Source organism: Nicotiana tomentosiformis, chromosome 9 (assembly GCF_000390325.3).
Source record: "Nicotiana tomentosiformis chromosome 9, ASM39032v3, whole genome shotgun sequence".
NCBI classification, from domain to species: domain Eukaryota; kingdom Viridiplantae; phylum Streptophyta; class Magnoliopsida; order Solanales; family Solanaceae; genus Nicotiana; species Nicotiana tomentosiformis.
In genome coordinates, this window is record NC_090820.1 from 104,212,755 (window position 1) to 104,226,278 (window position 13,524).

Consider the following 13,524-nt stretch of genomic DNA (forward strand, 5'->3'; position numbering starts at 1 on the left):
AACTGGTCGTCTTCGACTCTTATTTTGGATTGATATCCATTGTGCACATCGGCCCAAGTAATAGCTGGGTACTCGATCAGGTTATGCTTCAGCCACCGTGAAGCCATCGAGCTTCGTTCATTTAGACCTTGAGTGAAAGCTTGAACATCCCCATCATTGTGACTGGTGGTAGATCCATTCGCTCTATTTGGAAATGAGATACGAATTCTCTTAGCATCTCGTTATCCTTTTGTCTTACCTTGAATAGGTCCGACTTCCTGGTCTCGACCTTTATGGACCCAGCATGTGCTTTTACGAAAGAATCTGCAACCATAGCAAAAGAATCAATAGAGTTAGACGGTAAATTATGATACCATATCATTGTTCCCTTTGACAGGGTTTCACAAATATTTTCAATAATACTGATTCGATCTCATCGTCCTCTAGATCGTTCCCTTTGATGGCACATGTGTAAGAGGTGACATGTTCGTTGGGGTCGGTCGTTCCATTATATTTAGGAATCTCGGGCATGCGAAACTTCTTTGGGATCGGTTTAGGAGCCGCGCTCGGGGAGAAAGGCTTTTGTATGAATTTTTTGGAATCTAAGCCCTTTAATATCAGTGGCGCCCCCGGGATCTGATCAACCTTGGAGTTATATGTTTTCATTTTTTTGTCGTTTGCCTCGATCCTCCTTTCTCCTGACTCTATTCGTTTTGTCAGTTCTTCGAGCATCTTAACAATTTCGGGATTAGTACCCGATTCTTGCTCATTTGACCTTACTATAGTTGGGCCCATTTTGTGGGTGACTTCTTGGGGTGGACTGGGCTCGAGTATGGTCGGTGCCTTTGTTTGGCTCTGCAACTGGGCTATTGTTGTTTGTTGAGCTTGAAACATCTCGAAGATCATACGCAAACTGATTCTGTTTTCCTTAGCGTTTTGGGTATTTCGAGTTGCAGACTGAGCTCCACCATGAATGCTATTTTCAGGGTCGAAATGTTGGTTCGCCTCTATGGCCGCATGTGAATTGACGTCTATTGGCTCTTCGATCCAAGCTCCAACGGGATCGACGAATGGCCTTCCACCCCCGGGGGTTACGTTGTTGTTCTCATCTTGAAGGCCAGTTTCGCTGTCGATAGGTAGGGCCATTAATTGAGAATTCATCGTTTCAACCTGAAATTAAAGATACTTCCAAGAGCAAGTGTAAAATGGTGTGTTTCATAGAGATTCGTACCAAACAACCACTGTTATCCTTAGCCCCACGGTGGGCGCCAAACTGTTTACTCGAAAAATGGATAGAGTTGAATTTATACGTAGTTCTAAGGATACGTGATACAACTTGGCATAAATCGGAAAGTAAGTAGAAATATACTGGGTATTGACTGTATGAAGAATGAAATACCAACCAAATTGAAATAGAAAACTATTTTATGAACAAGCAAGATGAATCAATGTATATAGCTCACAAGAGGATAATCTCAATATAAATATCAGTATGTTTTTCTCTGTGAATATCAATAATATGAGAGAGTATCAATGCCTTGATGTTCGATGCTCTACAGAAATAATAACTATCCCTTTTATAGTGGAGGGATCCTACTTTAGATATAATTAAAAATACATAGTGAAGATTCCATGATAGATTAGCTTTTCCCTAATTCCCGCCGAGATTCTCTCCCTTAGTGCGGCTGTAACGGCTCTTGTCTCTTGGCTCGATCTTGATCGGACTTGGTGTTGGTCGATTTCCAGATTTAGAGCTCGATATTGGTTCGGGGCCCGGTATTGATTTTGGCTCGGTATTGGTCGGTCTCTAGCTCTTAAGCTCGATAACATCGCCTCACATCATAGTTCGATTTGGAATCGAGTTCGGTATTGACTTCGAGCTCGGTACTTAATTGGTCCCCGAAACTTGAGCTTGGTAACCTAGCTTCAGATCTCATTTCGATATTATGAAGACGACCTTCGGTCCATTACGTTCCAATCATGACTAATCATTCGAAGGTCGAAAATTGGTTTTGACTGTATACACATTTAACTGCCTAGCTCCTAAATAATAATTCTCCATAATAAATTAGAATTAGAATTAGTATTTAGCATCACTAAAAGAATGTTTATTTTGGTCCAGTCAGTAATACAATGTTGGCATCATAGAGGAAAATGGGGGGGGGGGGGGAGGGGGAGGGGGAATAAAAGGAAACAAGGAAAACAGAACACAAGATATTTGAACGACGTCGTATTATAAAACAGAAGACAACGATACCGTTTCTAATTTATCAAAAAACCCTAGGCAACAAAAAACGCTAAAATCGTCTGCTAAATCTCACGATTCAGCCACAATTTTCCGTCGTCAAACAAAGCTAAATTATTCAGATGAGTGAGAGTTCTCGTCCCTGCAAAAATTGTCACAAGAGGACTATAGCTAAAGATGAAGAAACATGGAATCTCGTCTGCAAATCATGTGGAATAATCCAAGATTTCGATAATTACGACCCTCAAATTGGTGGAATAACTGGTGCAGTTGGAACTTACGTACGTCACGGATCTGCTGGTTCAGGTTCTGTTTATAATTACAAAGAATCCAAAGATTATCATGCCAAAATTTTAATTGATGATTTAATGTCCCAATTAGGATTGTCCAATAAATCCAGTGATGTTAGAGGAATGTTGTATGAGATTACTGAAGGTGAATTTGGTCAAGGTAGATGGTTTGAAGTATGTATTGGTGCATGTGCTTATGTTTTAATGAGGAAAGATAGTAAGCCTATTAGTATTGTTAAAGTTGCTGAGATAGTGAAATGTGATATTTATGAATTAGGTCGAATGGTTTATAGGGCTGTCGATTTTCTTGATATAAAGTTGCCTGAATTTGATATTGTTAATTCTTTCGAGCATTATATTAAAGAAGCCCCGATTTTTAGTGGGGTTGAGGAGGATATTAAAGGAAGGATGTTGAAACAAGGTGTGTTTTTGGTGCAATGTTTGGTTAAGTGGTACGTGACGACGGGGAGGAGACCGTTGCCCGTAGTGGCAGCGGTTTTGGTGTTTGCTGCGCAGTTGAATCAAGTTGACTTGACGATTGAGGATGTCGCGGAGGAGTTACAAGTAGCGGTTGTTACTTGTAAGTTGAGGTATAAGGAGCTTTTGGAAAGGCTTGTGAAGGTTGCTCGAGGTTTGCCGTGGGGTGAGGATGTTACGGTTAAGAATATTATGAAGCACGCGCCGTTTGTTATTCAATACATGGAGTTGAAGTCAATGTCGAAGAATAGTGATAAAAGGAAGAGTTTTAACGATGTTGGAGTTGATCTTGATTACCTGATTGATGATTTTTTGAGCAATGGAAATGTTGTTGACATAAAAAGTGATTTGCAATATTTTCAGATGGACCCGAGTTTGAGTATTGAAATTCCGAATAGATTCCAGATTTCCCAAGAGTGTTTGGCGATGATTTATACAAAGATTAAGAATCAAGTTTCTGTACTGGAGTCTGCAAATAGCAGATATAGTAAAGAAATGGAAACGAAGAGTACCTATGACTGGTGGCAGGGCGAATCGGAAATGAGCAAAAAGCTTTTAGTGAAGCAAATACTGGAGAAGGATGTGGGATTGACTACTACGCCTCCTTCGTTTGATAGAGGTTGCTTGGCAAATGAAAGGAGAAAAGCAAAAATAAAGGCTGCAAAGCGTCGAATCCATAAGACAATGTATCCTTCGGATGCTGGTTCGATTGATAAGATTGAACAATGTCCCGTTGAGCATGTAAATGGTGGAAAGAAAAGGAGAAGGAAAATGAAAGTTGATGTTGATTGGGAAGATTTCATTATTGAAACCCTTCTCCTTCATCAGGTAGAAGAAGAGGAGATAGAGAAGGGGTATTATAAAGCGCTGTTGGACTTGCATGTTTTCAACTATTGAAGATATAACTGGTCAGTTTAGACCATAATTTTGATTTATGTAAACAATATTCACAGACAAAAAACTTGACCTTTTTTTTTGACTGATTCCGCGAGAAAATAGGAGGTATTTTTGTTAAACTTTTCGCTCTGTAAATTTGCATGAGTTCCATATTTTGATATAAAAGGGGGAAGTATAGTAGTTGAATATAAATGAACAAATTATGTTTCTTCTGTGTCTATCTTGATCTTCTGCTCTCTTAACTCCATCATGTCATATATGCCGTATATTTTCTTTGTATTCTCTGTATATGTTCTGACTTTAATAACTCTGGCTTTTCCTTTCTTTCCTGGGAAGAGAAGTTCTGTTTCTCCCAGTAAACTATTGGACATTTGTATAAAGACAATCTTGGCTTTTTAATGCTTCTATAAGAGAAAGAGCTAAGACGGGGATCTTTGATTTACTAAAGGAAGCAAATACTGAATTGTTCATCACTATATGCTGAATTTTTATACACCCCACCCTAGTTCGTGTATAGATAAGTATCTTCCGACTAACTTGTGCAGCATTGAATAAATGTGTCAATACTTGAATTATCTAAAGCTTGAGCTAGTTCTGATTGATGGTTGAAACCATCTTTCCTACTTTGATTTGGGAAATTGTCAAATAATTGACTGGCACTTTTGATAACTAAGAAATAAGTTTACTCCTGATATCTAAATATGTTACTGTTATAAAAACTACAGTAACATTTCTGTACTTGAATGACACCGGGTTTTGGGAGTGTATTTGTATCCGTATTTGTGGGATTTTCTATTAAATCTAAATATTATGTTTTCAAACTTAAAAGATTATAGTGTTTTATTGAGGTTATCGGCTTGCCTAGTATTGAGATAGACGCCATCACGACTTGCGAATTTTGGATCGTGACAAAAATATTTACATAACATAGAAGGTAAGAGTCTTATAACTCAAACTAGTACCTTCTCACTTACTGGAATTTATACAAATGTGCGTGTCAACTCTTCAAATCCTACTTAGTCTAGTTAGATGTATGCGTCAATAAACATAAATAAACATTGGTGGTAACACTTAATTATTAAAATAATACGTAACATGGAGGAGTTGCTAAAGTATTCTTTTCTTGTCCTTTTCTTCTTTTTAAAAAAGAAAAAGTCAATTGTGTTAGATTATAGAATAATTGATTAGTCTTGTAAGCTGCCAGCTATTTATTGATGTAATGGTTCACGAATTGCTGGAATTCGAGAAAGTAGAATATTTTTTGTTACGAATATCTAACCAAAATGCCGCCACTTAATTCGGCTAACATACAACTAAATCCTTGCCAAGGAGAGAGAGTGCAAGATCAACGTCAACAACAACAACCCAGTATAATCTCATAAGTGGGGTCTGGGGAGGGTAGTGTGTACGCAGACCTTACCCCTACCCTGGGTAGAGAGGCTGTTTCCGATAGACCCTCGGCTCCCTCCCTCCAAGAACTCTCCACCTTGTTCTTGGGGTGACTCGAACAAAAGATTGAAAGTGGAGGGTGCTTACGACTAGAGCAACCCACTCTTATTTAGAGAGTGCAAAGATCGAGATCTCTAAATTATTTAGAAATCTTTTTTCAAGTCTAGCTAGCTCATTCATTAGTGACTTGCAATTAAATTATTTTTGTTTTACTTTCATTCCTGAAGATATATACTCATAATGAGTTAAGAAAATATATCGATGGATCTATCATGTCTAATTCACTAATTTGTGGGAAGATACTGAATTTTTATATCTAAAAAAAAATTTCGAAGGATCTCGGAATTGTTATTTTTTAAAAGATAGAGAATTACTAATACATCAGAATCGATAGAGATTTTCCAACGGAGCATTTCAAGCTTTTTAGGAAATTTCAATCCATGGACAACTCTGCTCGAGTTGCTAAAGAATTTTGAAGCATTTTTGCAAAACCAAATAGCCATTCTTTGTAGTGGAATTGAAAGCACCATTGTTATTAAGAATTCAGAGTACAATTAAGTTGTCTTTAACCAAAAGTGCCAAAAGACAAACAGAGAACAAAATAATAATAGGTACAAGAATATTGCGACTATAATAACTTATCTTCACAAGTTAGACTAGTTGTTTTTCGTATACACTAAGGGATCGTTTGGTTGCCGGTTAGAGTTATGCAGGTATTAATTATATATATATTAGTTATGCAGGTATTAGTTATGTATGTATTAGTTATGCAGGAATAAGTAGTGCATGAATTAGTTATGCATGTATTAATTATGTAGGGATAAGTTATGTAAGGTTAATTTATGTTGGGATTAGTTATGCAATAGTTATGCAATAGTTATATAAGGATTAGTAATATAAATGTAATGTGAGTGTTATTTATTATTACTTTACTTTATTTTATTAAAATTGTTAGTATAGTTTAGATATATATATTTTAAACAAAAAAAATACAAGTTTGAATAAAGGGTATTCTTGTCATTTTGTGTTTTAATACTAATACATGTATAAGTTATTCCACTTTCTACCTTGCATAAATAATACATAAAATCCCTCATAACTTATACATGTATTAGTTATGCGGAAAAGAAAAATATGAATCAAACATTGTATTAGCAATGCTACATTTTATGTGGAAAAGAGAAAATAACTTATGGTAGCTTCTATGAGGAGATTATTTTTTCCTCTTCTTTTAACCAAAGAATGTATAAAGTTATCCTAATTTTAATACATGGATAACACCTCTCAAACCGACTACCAAACGACCCCTAAACTGTTAATGTTCAATTAATTAGTACTCTTATAGCCAGTAATTCAAGCAAGTAATTTGCATATAACTCAAGATGTTATGGATAGACTAATAGTCAAACACTAATTACTGTTCAAAAGTGCTTTTCAAATTAATTAGCCAAACACAAATTGATTCTCACCAAAAGTACTTTTTTGAAAAACACTTCTAAAAATAATCAAATTTTAGAAGTTTGGCCAAACAGATTAGAACTCAAGCAAGTAATTTGCATGGCCAAGTAATTTATCAAAAAAAATCTAAAAATTAATTCGATACGAACGGTTCGGTCGATTTTAAATATCCATTTACAACTTACTAACAATGAGCATAATGTTTAATTTTTGTCTTTAAACTGTAAAGAGAGGAGTCCTTTTATTCACGTGTGAAAATGTCATTGTCTATTCCTTATGATAATTTAGAGCAATGACACTCATATTTTTCAGAATTGGGATCCAAGTCAAACTCTCACCACATCAAGGCGAATTTATTTAAATTTAAAAAAAACTCAAGTAACTCACTCCCAAATAATTCATACATATAGTTTAAAGATAGTATTTTTTTAGTCCCACAACTTTTTTAATGAATTTTATTTTTTTAAAAGATATTTCTTCTGTAGCAATGGCAACTTTACATATACTCTGTACATGGACGTTTGCGATATTATCCCATTTTGACTAGCAATAGCAATAGCAACAGCAACAGCAAGTTGTTTGATATTTCTATTCCATTTTGATTAAACTTATCCCAGTTCCAAAATCAAAACTCCTAATGTTCTCTATATACATAGCCTTTTTTTCAATTTTCATCGGTTTTCTCCTTTACTTCATCCACCTCCGAAGGAAGGCGGTGCCGGAAAATGTTCACCGGAAACTTCCACCGGGACCACGAAGTCTTCCGATAATCGGCAATCTCCACATTCTAGGTACCCTACCTCATCGTACCCTATACGATCTATCCAAAAAATACGGTCCAATAATGTTCCTAAAGCTCGGAAATGTTCCAACGGTGGTGGTTTCATCGCCGGAAACCGCCGAGCTAATACTCAAGACACACGACGCCGTTTTCGCCAGCCGCCCAAAGCTTAAGGCGGTGGAGTACGTAAGCGACGGTGCTAAGGGTTTGGCTTTTGCTCCGTACGGTCCACAATGGTGTAATGCTCGTAAATTCTGCACACAAGAGCTGCTCACGGCGGAGAAAATTGAGTCTTTTGCTGGGATGAGGAAAGAGGAAATTGGGGTTTTGGTGCGGCGACTGAAGGTGGCAGCTGTTGGCGGTGAGGTGGTGGAACTTGGAGAGAAGGTTGGGGAATTGATTGCGAATATAACGTATAGAATGTTATTTGGGGATTTTCGCAATAGCGATAGATTTGATTTGAAGAACATTGTACAGGAAATGGTGCGATTGGCTGGAGCATTTAATATTGCTGATTATGTGCCTTTTCTTGAGCCATTTGATATTCAGGTATTGTTCTTATCTAGTACTAATACTGTTATTGGGCTTAATTTGCTTGTCTCAGTTGGATTTGATACCATTAAAAGGACAGAATTTGAACATATGATTGTTCGTATTGTTCAAACATGTAGAAACAAACAGCAACAACAACGAACCCGGTGTATTCCCATAAATGGGGTTTGGGGAGGGTAGTGTGTAGGCAGACATTACCCCTACCTTATAAAGATAGAGAGTTTGTTTTCGATAGACCATCGGCTCAAGGAACAGTGGAGATAAGGCAATAAGTAGCAAATAATAATAACAACAATATATTAAGGTAACGGGCAAGAATAACACAACATGTAATAGTAAAGAAACATGAATAAGATAACACAAAAATAGTCCTAGTACTACCAGTAAGCCTAGGAAGAACGCACTACTATCTGTCAACTTACAATCCTAATATTCGACCTCTACGCCTTTCTATCGTGGGTCATATACTCGGTACATGTCCTGTCTAACTACTTCTCCTCAATACTTCTTAGGCCTACCCCTTCCCTTCCTTAGACCCGCAATGTTCAAACATATAGAAAATATATCCAAAATGTATATGGTTCAAAAGGTAAAGTACAAAGTCGATTAACTATGAGCATAACAATAGATTTTCCGAATAACATTTATGTTATCAAAGTTTTTAAGTAGAGAAAAATACAGACGCTATAATTATATGTTTAAAAGAAAACTTAAATATACTATGTTCTAGCGTATAAAATCCCAGACCCAAAAGAACGCAATGCATTTTTACTTTTTTTTAAGGTGTAGGGGGCATGATTAGTCAAGGGTACGTGTGAGGAACGTCTCAGCATATTCTTTTTCATTCTTTTTTTTGCGTCAGATTGGATTTAAGTAGTAGTCAATATAACATGCTATTTACATTCTACCAATGCTATGTGGTATCAAATTTGATATTCAACATTTACTTACACACAATTTATGCTTTTGATTATTCGACAAATTACAGTGAAGTTTGTGCTTTTCCTATTGACGTAATGCTTAGATATACTTGTGAAGTAGTACTGTATGATTGTATGGTACATAGTAGCTAGTTCCGTTTTTAGAAAAAAAATCGTCATGGTTAAACTGACGTGTGATTAATACTCAACATGCGATAAATAAGATTTACCTTTTGATATCCAAGAGATGAATTGGTGGATTCTATTTTGGACTAAAAAATTGTTCGTGATATATGATTTCTGAAACAATGAATGTTCAGGGCTTGAATAAGCAGTTGAAGGAAACTGGAAAGGCTGTTCAGAAAGTACTTGATACCATAATCAATGAGCATGAACAAGATGCAAGGGATGGTACTCGCAAAGGTAGCAAAGATCTTGTTGATGTCATGTTATCACATCAAAATTGTCCGAAATCCTACTCGATTGATCGTGCAACCATGAAAGCCATCCTTTCTGATATGATCGTTGGAGCTATTGATACTTCACACACTTGGATTGAATGGGTGTTTGCAGAAATAGTTAAGCATTCAAGAGTAATGAACAAACTCCAGGAAGAGTTGATATCTGTAGTAGGTCTGGACAGAATGGTTGAGGAGCAAGATTTGCCTAAGTTGGAATACTTAGAACTGGTGCTCAAGGAAACCTTCCGACTACATCCTGTGGCGACTCTTTTAGTTCCCCGAGAGTCAATGGAAGACGTTGTCATAAACGGGTATTATATACCTAAAAGATCACGAGTTATGACAAATTGTTGGGCGTTAGGACATGATCCTAAGATATGGTCGGACAACGTTGAGGAATTTGTTCCTGAGAGGTTTATTGGCAAGAACATTGATCTTCGCGGACATGCTTTTCATTTGCTGCCATTTGGATATGGAAGAAGAAGTTGTCCAGGAATGAATCTGGGGTTGATCACTGTGAAGTTGATAGTCGCACAATTAGTGCATTGCTTCAATTGGGATTTGCCTGAAGGCATGTTACCTGGTGATTTGGATATGACTGAAAAGTTTGGTTTGGCTGCTCCAAGAGCTCAAAATTTGCTTGTTATTCCCACTTACCGTCTCCACTCTTAACCAGCTTAAGAGGTGATTAACTTGAGCTTATTACTAGAGGGTTAATTAAATCGGAATAACTATGCATCCTCTAGGTTTGAAAAATCTTAGATTATTATGTAATGATAAATTAGTATGTTTACAATAAGCAAGAAGACATTGTTTTGTGCTGCATTAAGCGTAAAATTGTACATGTTGATCATAAGGAATTAAGAAATATGATCCCTATGGAAATAATAGCCACTGGAAACAACGTAGTTCCTATTATTAATGCCATGTTTTCGACAGCTCAAATACATGATTTGATTATGTTACAAGTGTGGTGCAAAGACACAAAAATCTCTGAGAGGAATGGTTCATACATTTGGATTCTGAATAAATTATTTGTATATATTAAGTGTATTTTAACATAATACATAATTGGGACCACGGCTACTAGGCTCCGCGGAACGCATAAGTCGTACTGTAGTTCCTCCCTTGTCCGTGTGTTACTGTGATTCTTCAAGTACTATAAGGATTTGAGTCTTGTTGCACATTCTTCTGTTTATTACCGCATCTGTTACCGTTTACGTGCTTATTGGTCTGTTTCAAAAAGAATGACATATTTTTATATTTGAAAATACTTTAATTTAATCTTCTCATGTTACTCTTAATAAGAAACTTTTATAGCCACACAAATATTATGACATATTTAAGATCACATGTTTCAAAAGTTTTATATTCACTCATTTGTTAGGACATATATATGACCACAAGTTTCAATTTCTTTTTTTTACTGAATCAAATTATGTCACAGTATTTGCCTTGGCGATGGACGTTTTGACGCGTCACATTCAAGGGGAAGTATCGTGGTACATGTTATTTGCTGATGACATAGTACTGATTGGCAAAATGCGAGGTGGTATTAATGCGAGACTGGAGGTTTGGAGACATGTCCTGGAGGTGGGAGTGACTCAAAATTTTCAGGACAAAAATGTCTCCAGTTGTCCCGAATTTAAGATTTTTAATTTAAAATTTCAGGACATAACAAGTATTGGCTAATCTTTAAATAAAATCCGGATGAATGCTACGCACTTCCCCAAAAATTTGCCACTTAGACTCTCTACCGGTTGACCCACTGATGGTCTAATGACAGTGTCCACAATTGATCCCAATGTATGGCCTATTTTTCAGTTTCATCTAGTATACACAGAAAAGACAGATGTCTCTCCCACCCCAGATTAACGAGAATATAATAAATATTTTATCCGTTTAAATTTATGTAAATTTATTTCTTTATTAGTTTGTGTGAAAACGAATGATCTATTTCCCTATTTGAAAATAATTTAGCTTTATGCAATGATTTATAGTCACATAAAATATATGTGACTTATTTTATACAAGTTAAATTTTTTTTTCTTTTTTTAAACTCTGTATCCAATCAAATGAGTTGATAACGGAGGGAGTACAAAAATTTCTTGATACTTTTTGCTTCTGGACAATAAGCAACCATACTTACAATATTTATCTTCAGAATAATTCCCCAGCTGACACGTAAAGCTAAACTCTTAAAGTATTTTAAATGTTTTTGGAAAGCAAATCTTGTTAGCATGATCTTCAGTTCTCCACTATAGCTGCCATATCTATAAGTACAGCATCCTTTAATTAAATATGAAGAAAGTGATGTTCTACTTTTTGATAAGTATCACAAAAATAGTTAAAAATCATTCCTCTGTTATGGTGGTGCCAAATTCATCTTGCGGGCACTTTGTTTTATTTCTTGGCATCTGTTGTTACCTGCACAAATATTAGACTATATTGTATGCAACCCTTTAATATAAACTATACGTAAATTAGAACGTCGAAATTTCTTTGTCCATAATTATATTAAAGCTTAGCTATTATCGAGCATTCACAGCTTAATCTGCTGATGCATAAGAGCAGGGCGGTGCTAAAGTATTCAGTACAAGTTCATATGAACTTAACTAATAAATTTTGTTTAGACTCTGTATTCGTATTAAAAAATTCAAACAAATATGTGTAAATCAAGAACCCAGTAACTAAGACGAGTTATAATTTTGAGTGCAAGTTCTGAACGCATAATTAAATTATGGCTCCGTCCCTATATAAGAGCGGTTGCTAATTTACTAACTCTACGCAGATTTGTAAAAAGGGTAGTCCGGTGCACAAAGTATTCCGTAATCACGTAGTGTCCGGAGTAGCGGCAACACCCCAAGGGGTGTGATGTAGACAACCTAACATAATGCAAGCATTAATTGTTGTTTACATGGTTCGAACCCATGGCCGGTAGGTCACACAAAATAACTTTAATTACGGTTGCTCCAATGCTGTATGTGATCAAATCAAATTCTATGCAACTTCTCAACTGTCTGAGTAAACTTAATTACTATATACAGACATGGACCATATATATGTTAGCTGCTGCACGGCAATGCCTCAGTACAGTTATTTTTGGTAGTGGAACTTGTCATACATTATGAGTTTCTACTTTCCAATTAATACTGCCATCTAATATGCTACTATTATCGTCCCCAATTAATCCCACACTTCTCTTCTGCCCACAGTTTCTAACAACGAACAACCACACGCCGTAAATGTTTTTAAATTACTTATAATTTTTCCCATTCTTTTTAATCTTCTTCTTCATTTGTTCTCTACTAACTCCGTTTCAGTTTAGTCTTTTTAGCAAATTAAATTTGTTTCAAATATTTGATATTTTAAAAATATAAGAAGTCATTTATTGATTTTTTTTCCTTCAGATATAGTATTTTTACTTCTTCAATTAATAGGGTGATCAGTCGTAGAGATGGACCCAGGATTTGAAAGTGTCAGGAAAACCGAGCGAACTGCTCAATCAATGTTCCCATCTGACTTTTGATCTTAATAGTTTTAAGCAAAATATATGGCCATTTTTCCTATTTATGTATATGTATATATTTAGAATTTGTATCAAAGTTAACGGGTCCGACCCCTCTTTTACAAGCATATATATATCCCCCTCCGGTTAGATGTACTCTTAATTAAGGTTATTACAGTATTTTTTAAAGGGAGTGGAAGAATCTTAAAAGGCAAATAATATGGATCAAAGATAATAATAAAAATAAGACCAAAAACACAAGCACAAAGAGGGATTTATGCTATACCATGGCATGTACTTTCACTAGATTTCCTGGATGAAACAAGTAAAGTTAAACATAATCCCAACAACCATGGCATATGTATACTTGCTAGATTTTCTTGGATGGAACAAGTAGTACTAAAATCCATAAACATAATCCTAAAATTATTTATTTACAACCCAATAAATTATCATTTTTAGAATTTAGAATTCATAAAGTCAAAATTCTGAATCCGCTTATGTTAT

At 35.7% G+C, this 13,524-nt stretch overlaps 2 protein-coding genes across 2 annotated transcripts; both read left to right on the forward strand.

The window, feature by feature from the left end:
- The first annotated feature begins 2,232 nt into the window (after positions 1-2,232).
- Positions 2,233-4,106, forward strand: LOC104110099 (plant-specific TFIIB-related protein PTF2-like). The gene has a single exon (XM_009619521.3). The coding sequence runs from the start codon at positions 2,347-2,349 to the stop codon at positions 3,886-3,888; it is 1,542 nt and encodes a 513-aa protein (XP_009617816.2). The 5' UTR covers positions 2,233-2,346; the 3' UTR covers positions 3,889-4,106.
- A 3,125-nt stretch (positions 4,107-7,231) lies between these two features.
- LOC104110100 (cytochrome P450 CYP736A12-like) lies at positions 7,232-10,436 on the forward strand. The gene is made up of 2 exons (XM_070185830.1): positions 7,232-8,125; positions 9,369-10,436. Exons 1-2 carry the CDS (start codon positions 7,433-7,435, stop codon positions 10,179-10,181), a joined length of 1,506 nt encoding a protein of 501 aa, XP_070041931.1. The 5' UTR covers positions 7,232-7,432; the 3' UTR covers positions 10,182-10,436.
- Positions 10,437-13,524: the final 3,088 nt, after the last annotated feature.

Excerpts from the sequence above, each read along its gene's own strand:
- LOC104110100 (XM_070185830.1), top strand. The coding sequence starts at position 7,433 with ATGTTCTCTATATACATAGCCTTTTTTTCAATTTTCATCGGTTTTCTC. Across the intron at positions 8,126-9,368 it reads TTGAGCCATTTGATATTCAG|GGCTTGAATAAGCAGTTGAA; the intron begins GTATTGTTCTTA and ends ATGAATGTTCAG.
- LOC104110099 (XM_009619521.3), top strand. The coding sequence starts at position 2,347 with ATGAGTGAGAGTTCTCGTCCCTGCAAAAATTGTCACAAGAGGACTATA.